General features: G+C 41.1%; 1 protein-coding gene across 1 annotated transcript in view; it reads right to left on the minus strand.

The window, feature by feature from the left end:
- THSD7B (thrombospondin type 1 domain containing 7B) overlaps positions 1–20,528 on the minus strand; it is a 280,685-nt gene that overhangs the window by 212,677 nt on the left and 47,480 nt on the right. Inside the window, exon 2 of the mRNA XM_005153757.4 lies at positions 11,410–12,205. Within this exon, the coding sequence (XP_005153814.2) occupies positions 11,410–12,205 (796 nt within the window). The remainder of the gene's footprint in view (positions 1–11,409; positions 12,206–20,528) is intronic.

Consider the following 20,528-nt stretch of genomic DNA (forward strand, 5'->3'; position numbering starts at 1 on the left):
ACTTCAGTCTCAGCCAGCTGATGGCTCTCCCACCTAGGACACGATGGTAAGGACCCCGCAGAGCATGGATGCTGCTGCTCCAACTCACCCCAGTCAGAGCTCAACCAGAGTCATCACTCATCCTCCAAAATCACAGAAAATCCTCTTTTGTCTCTCAAAAACATGAGAGAGCTGACGTAACACAGCAGGAGAGGATATTCCAAAAGAGAGCTGAGATATGTACAAGCAGAGGTAGCACTGAAGCCCCAGGAAGGATGGGACAGGGAAGAAAAAAAAAACCAAGAAACCTGAAAAAAGGAGTCACTAAAGAAAAGGAACCAAGATTTCCTGACTTCTGCCTAGTCTTATGTGGATGATGCAAACTGGCCTCTAAAATTAAGACCATACATGAACTCAGTGTGAACTCTCTCTAAATTTGTATTCTCCAGCCTCCAGTTGCTCACAGTCAGGCTTTTGCCAAGTGTAAGGAGCAAATACAGGTACACTTCAAAGGTGTGAAATCCAGAGCCGCTGCCAGGGAACCATCTATTACTTCATTTAGTACTACTTACAGCGCTGTTTGACTAACTGAACTTCCTCTAAAGAGACTGGGGCAATCATTTCAGGATTGCTGGGCAGTCTCACAGGGGGGATCAGAGAAGATAAAAGACATTCATTCATTTCTCCGCAAGTCTAGAATGGGTCCTGTTTTCACAAAGGTCAATATGAGTATGTCCATGAATACTTCATAAAATTTGACAAGACCCTCAACTACCAGTAAAATACAGCATTTATTGGCTTAAATTTACACTTCAAAATAAGCTTAAAAACCAATTTTTTGTTTTAGTTTCTTCACCAGAATAAAACTCATTAATCTCACAGGTGCTGTGAGGATGAATTTACTGAAGTTTAACAACTTCATAAAGCAGAAACAGCCTGTGATATAACCTCCTCAAAATGAAATTATTCTTGCTTACAACTCTAAAAGCTGTCTCATTCTTCTGTTACATGTCAAATGCAACTGATTACAAACCTGCCTCTGATACAGAACATCAATACTAGTGAACTAAGGACTGAAAAGTAATAATAATTATAACTGTATTTACTAACCCAAGGATCTAGACTCTTGTTTGGAGCATTAGGTTAGGTGAAGTCACATGAATGGTAACTTTACTTCCCTTTTAATACTTTTTCAACAGTTATCAGGTGAGCCACCCATGCCACAACATTAACAAGAAACAAGAATTCCTCATTTTAAGCAGATAAAATAGTAGCACAGACAAATAGGTCCTAATTTATGGTACTAGAAAACTAGAGTTTACCTAGAACACAACATGGAGGGTAACTGATGTCACGTTTTAAAAAGTGACCAGAACTTTGCAGTCAGTAACCAGTACAAAACCACAAATCCATTTTAGCGGTTTCACCACTGCAAAGAAGACTTGAGTCTTGCCTGATCTTTACTGAAATATCAAACAAAATGAAGCCCTGAAAAATCTGATTTGGGGTCTTCTTTAAAATGAATATCGCTTCCCCTAGTTAGCAAGACAATACCCACAACACCTCTCCTGATGGATTTAAACCTACACTGACACTCTCTCTGCAAAAGACAGCAACCATCCTTGCTTTTTGCAAAAGGCTCTGAAGCATTCCGAGACTGAACAGCTGTTTCTTTTCCTGAAAATCCCTCCACTGCTCCTACTATAAAAGGCTAAAGAAATAACTTTGGTGACCTAAAGGTGAACAAGATGTGGAGCTGGCAATTTCCACCTTCTACTCGAGTAAGTTTTTGAGGGAGAATTACATGCAACTGCCTAGCAGAAAGAAAATCTAATTAACTTGTACCTACTCATTCAGAGCCTCAAAGTCAAATTAATTGTGACACTGAGCAACACAAAGACAAATGTAAAAACATGCTTTTGCATGAAATTCAGACACAGCCTTTCATGTCGCAAGTGTATTTAGGACAACCTAACACAGATAAAGCCCAGACATGCAAGATGCTCTCTGGCTGGAGGCCACAAACCAGATGTGTATTTTCACTGTTGTAGCTGTATCCAAACTGGCAGGGAAAGGACAGAGGTCTTGGGGACAGGAAAAACCATGTAAGCCCTGTTTTTAAACTAACTTTCCATGCATTAATGTATCAGGTTAGATCTTCTTGGGAGTCAAATCTTGTAACTGTGATATAGTAGGGTACTTATGTGGTTGATACTTTTTCCTACGTTAAACTCTTGGATTGATACTGTAAAACTACATGAATTGTTTCGCAACCCAACCTGCTCAAGTGGCAGAGAGCCCTCTTACTTGCTCATGTATTGCAGGGGAATCATAGAATTATAGAATCATAAACCAAACATAAAAAAGATACCTTAAACCGAAGGAAGCCTACTCATGCTTCTTTTACACTTGCATAGTCCTGCAGCTACAAGCCAAAAAGCAAGAAGAGGAAGAGAAAAAGCAGCCCCACAAACCACTCCTTCTGTGCAGCTACATATCCCCTGTGACTGTAACTACAGGCTACTGCCAGCAGAGCACCACTGCTCTGCTCCTCCATTCCCAGTCACACTCTCCACCATGATATACAGTAACTGTGCAGTCTCAGGCTGAAACACACCACCCTTCTGTTCTGGACAAAAACCAACTCACCAAAATATGGTAAATTTTCCAACAGCTCAGTGCATCCATGCTACATGCCTTACAGTCTACACAGTCATGACACCCACCACAAGGAAATGGGTGGAAACACATATATCAGCAGGAAAAACGTGGAAGACTGACTCACAGTGCATCATTAAATCAGGTTGGCACAGGACAAAAATTATCCCTGGTTTCCTTTCAGAACCATAGCAAGGCATTCAGAATGAACCAATGCATTCAGAATGAAAGACAAATGTTTTTCCTTACATTAGAGGAAGAGACAGGTGGTTATTGTTGAACCTTATACACTGAAAGGATCATCTCTTAAATAACTTGACACATTAAGAAGCTATCACCATGCCTATGCTGCTGGTACAGAAGGCAGCACCAGGAGGACAGGGTACTGCTTCAGCAGCCAGACTCTACCCTGGCAGCTCAGGAAGGCTCCTGAGGAGTGCCAAGCCTCACCAGGAAATACATGCTCACACCCACACACTGCAGAGCAAGAAAATCTTGAAGTGAGCTAAGCTACACTTGATAATAACACATATTTTTTCCCCTTTCCTAAAGTCGTCTCCTATTCTGTAATTAAGGACCCAATCTTACATGCTGCTGGAATAAACACTACCTGCTCTTTGCAATTGGCTAATAATATTAAGGTCTAATAATGGACACAGTTTTGCCATGTTTCTAGCAGCATCAAAACAATTTTTCCCTTCTGACAATCAGTGTTAACAGGCATACGTTCAAGGATTCATAATGTATTTTAGGGTCCTCAAGGGCTGCCAAGGCTATTTTAGATAATTATGCAGTGGAGGCTTCTTCGGCAGAAATACCGGCCCCTTCTGCACCAGCGTGGTACAGAAGATGGGGGATATTTGTCTGCCATACAACTAACAAAGCGAAAGGGAGCTGGGAGACTTATAATCCAAACAAACACAGGGCTTTGATGTCCAAAATGTCTAAGTTTTGGTATCTCCAAAACTTACCACACCAAATTCTCTATTTCAGCTAAAAAACAAATGCTGATTTATATTTGCACTACTCAGGTAGACACCAAGATCTTAAAGCTACAGAAGCAGATGGCTTTTAGCACAATTTGTAAACAGAAGAAAAAAGCCCAATTATTATTGGACACTTTCTAAAATCTTACTTATTGAAATTTAAAAAGAAAAAAAAAAAACAGTCAGTGTTCCTTTGTTTTAGGTTATTTTAATAAAAGCAAAGGAAACAAGAAACTAAACTTAAAAAAAAAAAAAACACTAGAAAATAGAATCTCCTTATCCAATAGCTCAGGAATTTATCTGCAAGCCTGAGTACTGGGGCTTGATTCCTACATTTCTTGGGAGGAACGTGAACACACATCTCCTCTTCCAGATCAGAATCACAACCATCAAATAGCATATTACAGCACAGTTTCCACCTCTGGAATGCAAACTTTGTATTCATCCAGAGAACAGAAGAATGTCAACATTAGAAACTGCAAATAATTTTTTCCTATAAACATACAACAAAACAGTGGTTAAGTACAACACACTAGGAAATGGGTAACGGAAATTCAACTTATAGAAGCAAACAAAAGAGCTGAAAGCTGCTCTACTTCAGCCTTGTCAGATGGGTTGTTCCTTGAGTGAGCTTGACCTAAATTTTCCACTTACAAAGGCAAAAGTAAACAAATCCAAATCCAACTCTATTATATTACTTCTGTCATCTTATACATAGAATGAAGAGTTAAAGAAATACATACCTGAAAGAACTCCTAATCCATATAATAATAATAAAACCCTAACCTGACTAACTTCTCAGTATGCTTAGTGAGCATACACATCAGGTTAGAAAATCAGGTTGAATTTACTTAGGAGTTCAAGGTCTAGCTATGGGCACTCATTTCCCTAAATTACAATTTAGTGTCTAACCTAAATAACTTTGTCCCACTATGCAGAAGTTTTGTCACAACTGTGACAAGACAGAAAAGCAAAAAGAGCAGAAGTTCTAGCACATTCATTTGTTGCAAATTTACAGAGGGTTTTTGGGGGTTTTTTTGTTATTATTTTTAAATATATTGAAGTACTTATGCTTGAATTTGTTACTGGATATGAGATATAATGCAAAACAAATTTTTTTTTCTGAAACAGAATGAAATCCAAATTCTATATGAATTTTAAAAGTCCTTAAAAGCTTCAAATCAGATCCATAAAATCATTCTATTTTGATGTTACCCTTTCTATTTTCACAAATATAAAGTTTCTACACCAAATATTTTTTTCTGAGCAGAAATAAACCTTAAGATCTATTGATGTTCTGCTGTTCAGTTGTCTTCAAATGTTGTCAAAAAAGTCTGTCCTTCCCTTTCCTCTTCCTTTTGTTCCTTTTTCTTCCATTTTGACAAATGTTGAACCTCTAAACTGCAAAAACATTCCCCAGCTCTGTTTCCCTGATAAAGAATATCCAATATTCCATGTGCTTGTGCTCCTCTCCAAGTAATTCCTGCTTACAGATTTTACCTTTAAAATTGTTAGGATTTTTGCTTGCACTGTTAAGGTTGGTATAGACACAAAGATCTTCGTCAGACCACTTACTTAAATGCAAAAAATATTTTTCTCATAATGCAAACGATTATGTGGCATCTACCTGAGGGTTCAGTGTAAAACCAAGGAATGCATTTTGCAGGGCTTGATGGTATAATTTAGCTGGTGAATTAAGTTGCTAAGCCACTGTCCATCATATTTGAAAAATCATGGCAGTCAGGTAAAATTCCCGATGACTGCAAAAAGAGAAATATAACCCCCATTTTCAAGAAGGGGAAAATGGATGACCCAGGGAATCACAGAGCAGTCAGTCTCACCTCTGTGCCTGCCAAAATCCTGGAGCAGATTCTCCTGGAGGGCACGCTAAGGCACATGAAAAACAACAAGGTGCTTGGTGACAGCCAGCATGGCTTCACTAAGGGGAAATCCTGCCTGACCAATTTAGTGGCCTTCTATGATGGGGCTACAACTGATGGACAGGGGTAGAGCAGTTGACGTCATCTATCTGGACTTGTGCAAAGCATTCAATATTTCCACACGTGACATCCTTGTCTCTAAATTGGCGAGACATCAAATCGATAGGTGGACTACTCGGTGGATAAAGAACTGGCTGGATGGTCACATGCAAAGAGTGTGGTCAACGGTTCAATGTCCGGCTGGAGATCAGTAACGAGTGGTGTCCCTCAGGGATCGGTGTTGGGACCGTTCTTGTTCAACATCTTTGTTGGTGACAAGGACAGTGGGATTGAGTGTGCCCTCAGCAAGTTTGCTGATGACCCCAAGCTGTGTGGTTTGGTTGATATGCTGGAGGGAAGGAATGCCATCCAGAGGGACCTTGACACACCTGTGAGGTGGGCTGATGCCAACCTCATGAAGTTTAACCATGACAAGTGCAAGGTCCTACACCTGGGTGGGAGCAATCCCAGGCACAGCTACAGGTTGGGCAAAAAGGAAATTCAGTGCAGCCCTGCGGAGAAGGACTTGGTGGGGTTGGTTGATGAGAAAATGAACATGAGCCAGCTTGAGTGTGTGCTTGCAGCCCAGAAAGCCAACTGTATTCTGGGCTGCATCAAAAAGAGCGTAACGAGCAGGTTGAAGGAGATGATCCTGCCCCTCTACTCTGCTCTCGTCAGACCTCACTTGGAGTATTGTGTGCAGGCCTGGTGTCCTCAACATAAAAAGGACATGGAACTGTTGGAACAAGTCCAGAGGAGGGCCACGAGGATGGTCAGGGGACTGGAGCACTTCCTGTATGAAGACAGGCTGAGAAAGTTGGGGCTGTTCAGCCTGGAGAAGAAAAGGCTGTGTGAAGACCTCATAGCAGCCTTCCAGTATCTGAAGGGTGCCTGTAAGGATGCTGGGGAGGGACTCTTCATTAGGGACTGTAGTGATAGGACAAGGGGTAATGTGTTAAAACTTAAAGAGGTGAAGTTTAGATTGGATATAAGGAGGAAGTTCTTTACTGTTAGTGTGGTGAGGTACTGGAATGGGTTTCCCAGGGAGGTAGTGAATGCTCCATTCCTGGCAGTGTTCAAGGCCAGGCTGGACAGAGCCTTGGGTGATATGGTTTAGTGTGAGGTGTCCCTGCCCATGGCAGGGAGGTTGGAACTAGATGATCTTAAGGTCCTTTCCAACTCTAACTATTCGGTGATTCTACGATTCTATGATATAAGGAGGAAGTTCTTTACCGTGAGGGTGATGAGGCACTGGAATTGGTTGCCCAAGGAAGTTGTGAATGCTCCATCCCTGCCCAGGTTGGACAGAGCCTTGGGTGACATGTTTTAGTGTGAGGTGTCCCTGCCCATGGCAGGGGGGTTGGAACTAGATGATCTTAAGGTCCTTTCCAACCCTAAGTATTCTGTGATTTTATAATTTAAGCACCAGTGAAAAACTGAAAACAAGTATCAGGCACATATCCCACCACTGCCACCTATTTCACAAGAGGAAGGACACCCCATCTGCCATTCCCATCAATCACAAACTTTATATCAAAAAGGCCAAAATGAATGTCCTGCCAGCAGTCTGACATCATTAAGAAATTAACATGTTCAATCTTTTAGTCTTTAAAAAACAGTCTGCACCCAAGCCCACCAAAATCCAATTTTTGGCAAAGTACTGTCTGCCATGCTGAGGAGTACACCAGGAACCCTTGCCTGCCAGTGAGCATGATAGCTGCTACTGCTGCTTGCCATCCCTGCTGGCTGCTCCACAACCCTGAGATTAGACATCAGCAAACTAAACAACCTTGATAATTAATTAAGCATCTTTGCCATCATATTATAAATTAGGAGGCGAGATGAGCAGATGTTTCCTGTCCTCACATGGCTTGGATCACTCAGGGGCTAGTTAGCTGACCACTTCCAATATCTACCACTTTTCTTCAAGAACCAGGCAGCAGCAGGAGGCAGGGTTGATGGCAAACCAGCAGCTCAGAGCCCGCTGTTAAAGCACATCTTGGGATATTCCTCTCTCTTGCCTCATTTTTCCAGATATTGAATTTATATCTCTCATTGGTACTTACTCAGTGGTGTTAGCTGAAATAGGAAACCTCAGCCAAGAAAATGAAAAAGCACAAACAAGGTGCTTCTTCCCAGTTTTACAGCAGACGCTTGGCTGCCTACCAAACCCTGCTACAGGGTTATGCAAATACATTTACTCTTCTTTATCAGTAGCCAAATATCATCTCTCATGTAAAGCAACATCTGCAAGATCGGGTCCATTCTTAAGAAGAATGGCAGCAAATACGCTGCACAACAGAACAAGGAGGGCATTACTTTAAGGCTTAAAGGGAGTCATTGTCAGGCATATTTGGTATCAGTGACACTCCAGCCCTGAAATTAAACACAGACTGGATTTTACACTGGATTTTTAGGTTTGGATTTTAGGTGCAAAAAGAGAAAGGAAAAGTGTGTGACCATCTCAACTCTGTAACATGACAAGACCAACTGCACTCTATTCAGTTGATGTGCTTTCCTCTTGTATTTGGAGTAAGGGATGGATCAGACTCAGCTCCCTCTGCAGTAGATCTGAGACATGGTCTCAGCATGAAAAGTCTGCCAGGAGGCTGCTAATGGACCTGTACACTCCCAAAAGAGGGCTACATCAGCAAGAGAAAACCCAGAAAGGAGCAGGGAAGGAGACAACGTGATCAGCAGCAGAATCACTAAAACTAAAGCTCCTGGGACCTTCTGCACTGTCATCCAGAAATTCAGCAAATAACTCACACAGGAACCCAACAAAAAGAACATACCTATAGAAATATACATTGTCTTCCACTCCCCATGCTTACAGAAATACAGCAGTGAGTCTGTGAGGGCAGAGCAAGTGAAGTTTTAACAAAATGAGAATCCCCTTCCCAGAGCCTCCGATAAGGAATGAGATACAAGCTTCAAAAGAACAGCTAACAAGTGTTAGCAGACATAAACCTGCTGCTGGTTGCATGGCAGCATAAATCACAAGTGACTCCATTAAAGTCAAGCAGCTACATGAGCATAAAATCTGTATATTTAGAATCAGCATATATTTAGAGACAAGTAATAAAGTCAAGACGTTAGAAACTGCTGGAACAGTTCACAAAGCTTGCCTTTCTTCCAACCAGTAAGAAAAAAATCTGCACTTTACCACAGGTGTAATAGGAAGGGGTAAGAGAAAGGCTAGAATGTATATTTTCACCTCAGTATGTGTGCAAAAACCACTGCAGGCACTAACAGGGGTAGAGAGTTGGACGTAAAATAACCTCTTTTCTCTGTCATTTGAGCTTGTGCAGGTGCTAGGAGGTATAGATTACTAAGAAACAGATTGATTTCTGCAAAATTCAGGAGCAGGATTTTTCAAGAACTTCTAATATCCTTGAAAATCAGAATACAGAATGTTCTTCAGAAATCTTGACTTTGTCAGAACTCAGTTTCTCAGTCATGTATAGCTCCTGGCACCTGCCCAGGAACCTGAAGGTGCACAAGTCCATGGGACCTGATGAGATGCATCCACCTCCATGAGTGAGGCACCTCCATCCTGAGACAACTGGAACGTGGTTAAGCTACTGCTCATCATATCTGAGAAACTGTGGCAGTCCACTGATGTTCCCACTGACTGGAAAAGGGGAAACATAACACTCATTTTTAAAAAGGGAATAAAGGACACAGGGAACTACAGGCCAGTCAGTCTTCTTTCCATGCCCAGCATAATCATGGAGCAGATCCTCCTGGAAACTATGCTAAGATACATGGGAAAGAAAGAGATGATTGGTGACAGTCAACATGGCTTCACTAAGTGCAAATCGTGCCTGACAAATTTGATGGGCTTCTACAGTGGGGTTACAGCATTGCTGGATAAGGGAAGAATGACTGATGTCGTGTACCTGGGCTTGTGCAAAGCATATGACACTGCCCTACAAGACATTCTTGTCTCTAAACTAGAGAGGCATGGATCTGAGGGATGGGCCACTGTGTGGATAAGGAATTGGCTGGATGATCACACTCCAAGAGTTGTAGTCAACAGCTTGATATTCAAGTGAAGACCACTGAAAAGTGGTGTCCCTCAGAGGTCAGTATTAGGACTGGTGCTGTTTAACATCTTTGTCAGCAACATGGACAGTGGGGTTGAGTGCTCCGTCAGCAAGTTTGCCAATGACACCAAGCTGTGTGGTGCAGTTGACCTGCTGTAGGGAAGAGATGCCATTCAGAGGCACCTTGGCAGGCTGAAGAGATGGGCCCATGCAAACACCATGAAGTTCAACAAGGCCAAATGCAAGACCCTGCACATTGGTCAGGGCAATCTCAAACACAAATACAGGCTGGTCAGGGAATGGATTGAGAGCAGCCCTGAGGGGGTGCTGGTTGATGGGAAGGTCAACATAACACAACAATGTACAATCACAGCCCAGAAAGACAACCATATCCTGGGCTGCATCAAAAGGAGGTCAAGGGAAGTGATTCTCCCCCTCCACTCTCGTGAGATTCCACCTGGAGTACTGCTCTCTGGTCCACAGCATAAGAAGGATGTAGATTATATATAAGGAAGAAGTTCTTCACAGTGAGGGTGGTGAGGCACTGAACAGGTTGCCTTGAGAAACTGGGTCCTCCATCCCTGGAAGTGTTAAAGGACAGGTTGCACAGGCTTTGAGCAACCTGGTGTAGCAGAAGGCTGAGGGATTGGAACTAGACAATCTTTAAGGTACCTTCCAACCCAAAACACTCTATGATTCTATGAAATCTAAACGGAGGTGAAATACCAAAACTTAGAGGGCTTAAATTTAATTGCGATTTTCAATGGTGCGCAGCAACAGGACAAGGAGCAATGGCCATAAACTAAAACACAAGAAGCTTCACCTCAACATGAGGAAGCAGTTCTTTACATTGAGGGTGGCAGAGCACTGGAACAGGTTGCCCAGGGAGGTTTGTGGAGTCTCCCTCTCTGGAGACACTCAAAACCTGCCTGGACGTGTCCCTTTGTAACCTGTCCTGGGTCCTGCCTTCACAGGGGAGATGCTCTCTAGAGGTCCCTTCCAACCCTAATGATTCTGTGATTATTTGCTGCACATTACTGTAACTTTCACGTTTGAATTATAGTAAGGCAACCTAATAAGAGAAATTACTGGAAAGAACACATGGAGACACAAATCAACAACCACTACCAAGGACAGACATGCAAGTCACCTATCTTGTATCAGCATCCAAAGGTTACATCCAGACAGGAAGACTCATTAAGCAAGAGACAATCACAGGTTTGCTCACTAATCTATCTTTCCAAGAAATATGTTTTAGTAAACTCTCAAGGCCAAATTTTTCAGACTTATTTTATCCGGTGGTGATTTGTAAGAATGAAGGAGTTTAATCTGGTGTAATTTTAGCCTCTTCTGACAAATATATGCAGTACATGACTGAGAAGGAAGCCTCCCTCTCCCACAGGCAGGGCCCAGCAACAGTACAAAGTGATATATATTTCCATTTTCTCGGCATTTCTTCAAAACAAGAACAACAACAACAACAAAAGAAAACCAGAAGAGAATTATTAAAAACAGAAACTGAATTAAACAGTAACAATTCATAGAAGGATGCCAAATATTCAGCATATGCTAAGCTTTACAAGAAGGGAATTAAATTAACTAACAAACAAACAAACAAAAAGACCATAAAGAAAGCACATAAAAATTTGCATTAAGAACTCAAGAACGGAAGCATGTTTGCTGTGGTGCTGCCATGCAGAGCAAGCACTCCATCAAACAAATCCACTGGGGATGAAATAGCAGACAAAGCACCCTTACCTCAGCGCTGCATTTTTTCCATCGCTCCTTACACACCTGACCTGCCTGGTTTGGTAACCGATCTCCACCTCCCTAGGACGGTGGTGGGGTTTATACCCTTGAAGTCCAGATGTGCTTGGCTCTCCAGAGTCTGAACCCAAATCAGGCATAGTTCTCCCCACCAGGTCAATGTCTTTAGGATGGGGCAGCTGGCATTCACCCCAAGGTCCCACTCGGAGGCTGTAGGTGTGCTCCTCCTCCCCAAGAGGACAGGCAGGAGTGCTGCAGGCTCTGGATTCAGTGAGATTTGGGCACGGGGCACCCCCGTAGAGAGGAGGAGCGATGACCGCCCGTGTTCGGTACTGCAAGCTCTTGGCGCAGCCTGTGCCACACTCAGACCAGCCAGAGAACTCGGACACAACACAGTCCCGTGGGCAGGGCACCAGGCAGGCTTGCTCAGCAGGTGGCTGCGGTGTGAAATACTCACATATTTCATTGGCAACAATGGTTCTGTTGAGCTTCTGGAGGCAGCGGACGCTCCGGCGCTGCAGCCCGTGCTGTGCGGTAACACACGCCCCAGCTCCCACCTCACCGCCAGCAGAGGAGATGAGCCCACACCTGTCCCATGCCGAAACCTCCCACTCAAACAGCTCCAGGTGCCAGTCACAGATTTTAAAGCACCTCCTCTGGCTTTCCGGCTTGTCCTTCTGGTCGCAGTTTGCGTGGTACGTTGTCCAGCCCTCCACGTGAGTGCACCAGACGGCCCGACTCCGAATGCCCCCCGAGCCACAGTCACCCACACACCGGCCCCAGTGACCTGCAAAGGAGGAGGTGTTGAGAAATGCCATGCAATACTCCTGCCACAGACCTGTCTTGATGGATGCCCAGTGGCATTCAAAACACACCCTGCCACACATTAAAAGGTAAATAACTACCACCTGGTCCCTAAAATTGGTTAAATGCTTCCTAAAGGCAAGTAATTTCTCTTCCCAGTGTAGCCATATCACTACACCACTCAGAGAAACCTGCAGGGAAGAAAGACAAAAGAAAATGCCCCATATTATCTCAAATTAAAGGCAGGCCAGGCGCATTTCTGAGCATAAAAATGCATCCCAAACCCTGAGGAAACATGAATACTTAATTTCATTTGTACAAATGAATATAAAATGATCATAATGGAACAATAATCTAATAGGAAAAGGAAGTCAAGTTAGATAAGAGGAAAATAGCCTTAATAGAGCAATTAGTCAATGGAATAAACTGCACTGGGAAGCAGCTGAATCATCATCTGCACTGATAAAACAGTGAAGATAAATACTATGAAAATAAATGCATACTTAATAGGGGCTCAAAATAGAGGAACTAACTAGGTATGATAGCGTATGTACTGCAGGATACGTGTCACAGGGTTCTGCTCTGAGAGCAGAGCCTCAATAGCAGAAAAGGCACCTCGCATGCATCAACTTCTTAATTAGCCTGAAATGTACATTGACCAAGTTGTTTCCATTTCCGGTACGTGGCACTGTATGAGGTGGTGAAGCTCGGGAAGAGAAATTAAAACAAAATCAAACACAGTGATGTCATTTTTAGTTGCAGAGCACATGAACATACGTAATCCGATGAATCTCATTTGAGTGTTTGCAGGTGAATGTAATCAGACATGGCTAAATAGAAAGATTTTTCTGTGACAATATTATTCAACAAAAATCCACCAAGTCAAAAAAATAATCTGATGGCTAGAAACCACAAAATCACTTGCAAACTGAAGAGAAAAGCTAGAAAAAGGCATTCTGACCAAACTTTAACATATTTAAGGGATTCTGATGATCCTGTCTCAAGAGGGCCCCATCTCATTCCTGAGTTTAAAAACTTTCCAATATCTCATAACAGAGCAATTTTGCTCAGTACAAGCACTGCATACGTAATTCTTGCTTGAAAATACACTGCAACTACCCTATCTTTTGCATTTTTTCAAGGCAGAAAATGAACTTGCAATAAGCAGGTCAATTTAGATTAAGAAAAGTTACTCCAGTCAAGTTATCTAAAATTGATTCTAAAACTACCAAGCATTTACGTGCTTACAGTACAAAACCAAATACACACATAAAAACAAAAAATAATCCTATAATGGCTGCTTTTCATTGTTAATAAATGAGGAAAGTAAATAGGAATTGGATATAGCCAAGCTTGTCCTCTATTTGCCATGTCCTTTCTGTGGGCGCTCCTCCTCCCCTTGTCCTAAAGGCCAGGACTGGAACTCTACCCTCACACTGGCACCTTCTCCATGGTGGACAAGCAGAGGGCAAGGGGAGTTTTCAGAATCATCAGAGTTTAGACAGCTCCAGCTTTTGTTGAATCCTTCAGGCTATGTGAAAAACCATTGTCCCTTTTATGCCTTTCACACCAAAAGATATCAGACTGAGGTAATAACTCAGCCGTGTCATGTATCTTGAATGGAAAAAGGTGGCACCAAACTATAATGTGCTCTACAAGCCGTACTACACTAACGACAGGCTTTCAACAGAATCCATTGTGCTTAAAAAATGAATATTCAGAAAAATGAATCTTTAAATATGCTTTTGAAATTTAGTTACATGAAGAGGTCCATTGACAATTTAAATGTTCAGCCTTGATACTTCGTTTCCCTCTAAAACAATTTTCTCACACAAATGCCAGCAAGATTCAAAACCAGACATCGGATTATGTATGTACTGTCATCTTACTAAAAATAATAGCCAAAATTCAAACCTCAAGTACTAGGTGGCTTTGTATTAACAGAAAGTACTAGCACAAAGACTATGTATTGCAACATTATTGTACCATTTGCTTATTTCAGCATTTATTTCTCCTCAGCAAAGGCAGTTTAGTTTTTTGATATGTGGAAGTTTCAGTACAGGAAAAGTCTGGGTTTCACCAGTTTGCTTTTAAAGCAAAAAATCAAGAATAATATTGTTTCACTTCAGCATTTTGTATAAAAGTATTTTACTCATCAACAGGACTTGGAAACACATTGCACCAATTAAGCATCTACTAGTTAGGATGGCAGACAGCATTAGACTCTCACATACAGTAATACAAAACAGTTTTAGCAGAGGACTGGCCAAATTATACTTACCACACCTATCACCACTCTTTCACTACTCTACAGAACTTGTCATGCTCATATTTTTAATGCATTTCTGCGTGTTGCTCATGAGCTACTCCATGTACTAGCTGCAGATTTACCAATCCTTACATTAAGAGGATAGAGAGAGACGCAGAAGAAGCCAGAAGCAAGATGTGGCCATTACATAATGTCAAATATGAATTTGGAATGAAAAATTACTGAAAGGAAAAAAGTAAGCAAGGACTCATAAGTAATTACACTATCATTAGACACATCACAATTTGCAATTATTCTCTGGCAATTGTACTAAAAACCTATGCTCTTGGCATACCAAAAAAGGAAGCATGAAAAAGAAGGTTAAGAATCAGATGCAAAACCTGTTACTATGGATTTTTTTCACTTCCTTATGATCACTTCAGGATACAGCAGTAAACTTACAATGTTTCACTGCTTGGTTAAATATCCTGTTCAGTAGCTTAAATGAGGAGAAGGATGTAAAATATTTCCTATTCAATAGTCTGCTTTGTAATTAGAATTTAATTATTTTAGAAGAGTCATGTTAAATTTACACATTCCCTAAAATAAATCCAAGTCAATTAAAATAAACATCTTGGCACAATGTGAAAAAATAATATTAACTACGTTTTATTAAAAACCCATTGGAATTTAGGCATCACAAGCCCAAACTTCAGAAAGATGCTTTACAAACTCCCAATATAAAATGGGACACCACTGGTTATTAAAGACTGAACAAAATTAAATATCATTACCCAGTGGTCTGTCTACAGAAAGTCACAAAGACGAAAATAAAGGATTGATATTGTCTGTCTCCTAACTATTGTAAACTACTCCGGTACTGGATGGATGTTTGATCTCATCACAGCAAGACACAGGTGGGAGGGGAGACGGAGAATGTATGCAGAAACCAGGGAGGTCCCAGCTGGATGAAGCTAAAAACCTCATCACTATGAGGATAAGCCTTGGAACAGGCTTCCCCAGTGAACAGCAGAATCTCATCTTTGGAGGTTTGCAATATCCAACTGAACAAAGCTCTGAGCAACCTGGCGTGAATACAACATTGAATCTGCTCTGAGCAGGAGGTTCAATGAGATGACTTCCTATGGTCCCTTCCAATCCAGATTACTCTATAAAAGAGCATCTAACTGAAAGTAAGGCTTTGTCCACTAGGATGCCAAAAAAGTTCTTCACTAAAAAACAGCATGGAGATCTGCAAAATAACAAGGAACATGCAACACCACAAATAAATCTGTTAGTCAACCAAGCTAAAGAGAAATTAAATCAAATCACTATATGCAAAAATTGACTTATATAGAAATTGTAAGAGACAGTGGGATGTCTTTGTTTATGGAAAATTGTAAAAAAAGACATCCTACTGTCTCTTAAAGACATCTATAACACTATAAGCAATAATGAAATGAAAGGGATTAATTAATCAAGATAAAATAATAAAGAAAAGCTACACATTGTCCAGTTTGCCAACTTTTATCAGCCAGAAAGAGTACTCTACTATCATCCCATACAGCTTCTCTAATCCCATTAAAGTATGCAATAATACAGCAATTGTAGCTTATTTGTTGTAAAGTGCGCAGATTTGCTTCTGCTGCCTGTGAGACATACCTACAGCTATGCAATACTTATGTCTGAAAGAATACAGTGACATCTGCTCTTTGACACACAGGTGTCACAAGCAGAAGGCAAGCAGGCTTTTCAGATAGTAATTCCATATTACAGACGAAAAGAGACACCAGTAAACATCAAACCTAGAACAAGAATCCTAGTAAGAGCTGCTTAATAAGTATGTTATTGCTTAATAAGGTTTGCTACAATAATTATGCTCTGTTTAATGTGACATTTAGCTTAATTGCAACCATTTCACCATCTGAGAATTCATTCAACAATAAGCATCTTCCACAATTATTCTGTCCCTGTAGCTACGTACTAATCTGCAAATTTAGGACAAGATCATCAATCAGATAAATAGGGTATTCCGTTAGTAATTTATTTCAAACAGGTAACAGATACGCTCCGAGTCACATCTGATACATAAAACAGAGAAGAAACACCGAGAGAAAAAAATAATGGACAATAACTGGAATAGTCATCCTATTCTCAACACTTTTTCATTGTGTCTTTCAGTTTAAGTGTAAAATATAAGAGGAATTGTTCTAGACCTTAACAAATTGTTTTTAAACAGAGCCTCCTAATTTTTAGCAAATATAACAAAAAACAACAACTTCCTTAATTCCTGAGTGAGGAATAACTCCACTAGATATGATTGTAACTCCAGAAGATCACTGCAGTGTCCACTTCAATTGAATACTTCTGCTTGAAAAGATATACTCACCTTGGATGCCATTGCAGCATCCTTCCACCACAGCATGTTTACATGAAATGGAAAGATCCAAATACTGTGATTTCTGAGAACATATAAAACCGACTCAGATAACACAAGTTCCATTCCTAACAGCATTACAGCCAATTAGTATTAACTATCAGTAACAGCAAAAAAAAAAAAAAGTTCCACTGAATTAGTTTCATAAGAATTGGTTATTTTATGAAAAGTTTTCATGAGATTTATGTAATTTCAAAGGAACAATGTCTTTTTATGAGATTTAGACATATTAATTATGAACCAAACTTCAATATTCTATAAACTATTACTTATTTTCTCACCTTTTTGTCCAGTGACAACTTTTTTTGCAGCCTAAACAGTCTAACATCTTGGGGATGAACTCCTTAGAAAGTCCAGAACATCTTAACCTTATACTTTCACATATTATATATCACAAAGTAATATTAGTACAGCTGTAAAAGCTGCAAAGTATTTGACACTGTCCCACACAACATCCTTGTCTCTAAATTGGAGAGACATCAGTTTGATAGGTGGATCACTTGGTGGATAAAGAACTGGCTGGATGGCCGCATGCAAAGAGTTGTGGTCAATGGCTCAATGTCCAACTGGAGACCAGTAACAAGTGGTGTCCCTCAGGGATCAGTGTTTGGATCGATCTTGTTTAACATCTTTGTCAGTGACATGGACAGTGGGATTGAGTGCGCCCTCAGCAAGTTTGCTGGTGACACCAAGCTGTGTGGTTTGGTTGATACGCTGAAGGGAAGGAATGCCATCCAGAGGGACCTTGACACACTTGTGAGGTGGGCTGATGCCAACCTCATGAGGTTTAACCATGACAAGTGCAAGGTCCTACACCTGGGTTGGAGCAATCCCAGGCACAGCTACAGGTTGGGCAAAAAGGAAATTCAGTGCAGCCCTGCAGAGAAGGACTGGGGGGTGTTGGTTAATGAGAAAATGAACATGAGCCAGCTTGAGTGTGCGCTTGCAGCCCAGAAAGCCAACTGTATCCTGGGCTGCATCAAAAAGAGCGTGACCAGCAGGTCGAAGGAGGTGATCCTGCCCCTCTACTCTGCTCTCGTCAGACCTCACTTGGAACACTGTGTGCAGTTCTGGTGTCCTCAACATAAAAAGGACATGGAACTGTTGGAACAAGTCCAGAGGAGGGCCACGAGGATGATCAGGGGACTGGAGCACCTCCTGTATGAAGACAGGCTGAGAAAGTTGGGTCTGTTGAGCCTGGAGAAGAGAAGGCTGCGTGGAGACCTCATAGCAGCCTTCCAGTATCTGAAGGGTGCCTGTAAGGATGCTGGGAAGGGACCCTTCATTAGGGACTGTAGTGATAGGACAAGGGGTAATGGGTTAAAACTTAAAGAGGTGAAGTTTAGATTGGATATAAGGAGGAAGTTCTTTGATGTAAGGGTGATGAGGCACTGGAATGGGTTGCCCAAGGAAGTTGTGAATGCTCCATACCTGGCCATTTTGGACAGAGCCTTAGGTGACATGTTTTAGTGTGAGGTGTCCCTGCCATGGCAGGGGGGGTTGGAACTAGATGACCTTAAGGTCCTTTCCAGCCTTAACTATTCTATGTTTCTGTGTAGTTACCATAACTGCCTACTCCCCTGCTTCCTGGAAGTGCCCCCTCTTATGCTTGCCCTGTATTTACTACTACACCTCAGCCAAAATGCAGCTTTTCCTCCTTGTCAGTACTTAACTGTCTCAATTATTTAGTTACTTATTATTAACAGCAATTCAGTAAAACCCTTTCTATTATAACCTGTATGAAAGATGCTGTACAAAATAAAAGACTACTGTACTATTTGCAATGTGTCACACAGGGCATATAAAATTCCTCTGTTTCCTAGGATTAATTTTAAATACTTGCAGCACTTTTTTAAACTTTCATGACCTACACAAATGAGTAATTCAGCAGCTTAGTTATTAATCTTATTTTAGATCTGAATAAAAGTGAAGTTTAGTGACTTACAGCCATGCAGCATTTTGTTCCAATTTTACATTTCAGCTCTTCCCTTGTTATCCACATGCGATAACACTCAGGACACACTACAGCAAGAAAGGCATTCTACAACGAACTGTAACAAACATGAAAACTCAGTGATTTACTAACCCCTTGGCACATGAAGGCAGGACTTCTCAATATTAAGCACTAATATCAACTGCATTAGCTGAACTACTCAATCATGTGCCCACACCCCAGGGATGGCCCAGGGAAAAATACCTCAGTTAAAAAATACAAAAATTAAAAATAAAAAAAAAACCACACATATTACAATACATTTCTGTATTACTCATCTGACACATTTTGAGGGATCATGATAGCAGCTGACATTAGGAGATGAGGCCATAATGTATATAAATTTAGGTATATTATAAAAACGAAAAATATAAATAGACGTTATCAGCGCCTTATAAATATGAGTAGTTTACTGCAGATGAGATTAAAAACATCTCAGTACTGAATTATAGATAGTTATAATCAAACTCTGGCCTTTTTAAAATTCCAAATGCCTATGAAAACCAAATCCTTTTAAAACATGGATAGCCTTTATAAGATGTTTGTAAATGTAACCTTAATAGAAAAAGCAGCTGAGAAATGTTTCTTCAGTCACTTCACCTCGACTCTAGGGCTTGTATTTCCCAAGGGAAACCGTTACTTGCCTGTGGAAAACACCCAGAATCAATAAAACACTAGCTACACAGCATCTCCTGCAACACAAATGGCCTGGATTACCAGTGGGAACCAGAGAACATACACAGGCATTTCTGGACATGCATCTCAATGATGCCTTCTTCTGATCTCTAACCTCCTCTCTAATTATGTTTAAATCTTCTCTCAAGCCCATAGGAAAGCTCAGACCCCTTAAAGCACAACCAAGTAAGAAGTCGAGGAGATCTACTCTGATATTTGCAGGGAAGCAGAAGGAACCTTGCTATATCTGTGAATGGGATTGGTTTATATTTGCCTGTAGGAACCGTGTGATTCAGAAGGCCCACTCCAGAGTTATATAGGTCCTTACACTACTGGTTTAACACCACAAAGCCTTGCAAAAAGGTTTTTCTGCTTTTCCATACACTGGCTTCCTCTCACCACCCTTCACATAGGCAGTCACTCTGAGTCATTTTTCCAGCATGCAAAGCCTGGGCTCAAGGTCCACCTTCTTGCTGATAGCCCAGCAAAGGGTAGAAGGACTCCAAAGGTGATACACCTAGCTCTGGAAGAGACCATCCCATCCACATCTTGGCAACGAATCCTACCATACAACATCAAGATCATCACTAACGGACTCGTAGAGGAATCGCACCAGGAAAATCACTGTCAAAGGTTTGATGCTCTGAGATAAGGCCTCAGTGGGACAGCAGGGGGGAACACTGGCAGCACTTCAACACCTGCTTGGTATTTAAACTCCAAGACACAAAGAGAATTCTTGTATCAGTTCTGCAATAATTCATTACCTGCCAAACACCAAAGATGCTGCCACCTCTTATTCTGAGTTGTGACAATTTATAATGTTCTTACTCTTTTGTGAAGCTTAAATTATATTTATTCAGTAATAGCAAAGTTCTGTTTTTAAAAACTTTATAAATTTAATGATTTCTTTTTCACAAAAAACTTTCACAGAAAAAGTTGTGAAATAATACACC

This window comes from Melopsittacus undulatus, chromosome 4 (assembly GCF_012275295.1).
Source record: "Melopsittacus undulatus isolate bMelUnd1 chromosome 4, bMelUnd1.mat.Z, whole genome shotgun sequence".
Lineage (NCBI taxonomy): Eukaryota > Metazoa > Chordata > Aves > Psittaciformes > Psittaculidae > Melopsittacus > Melopsittacus undulatus.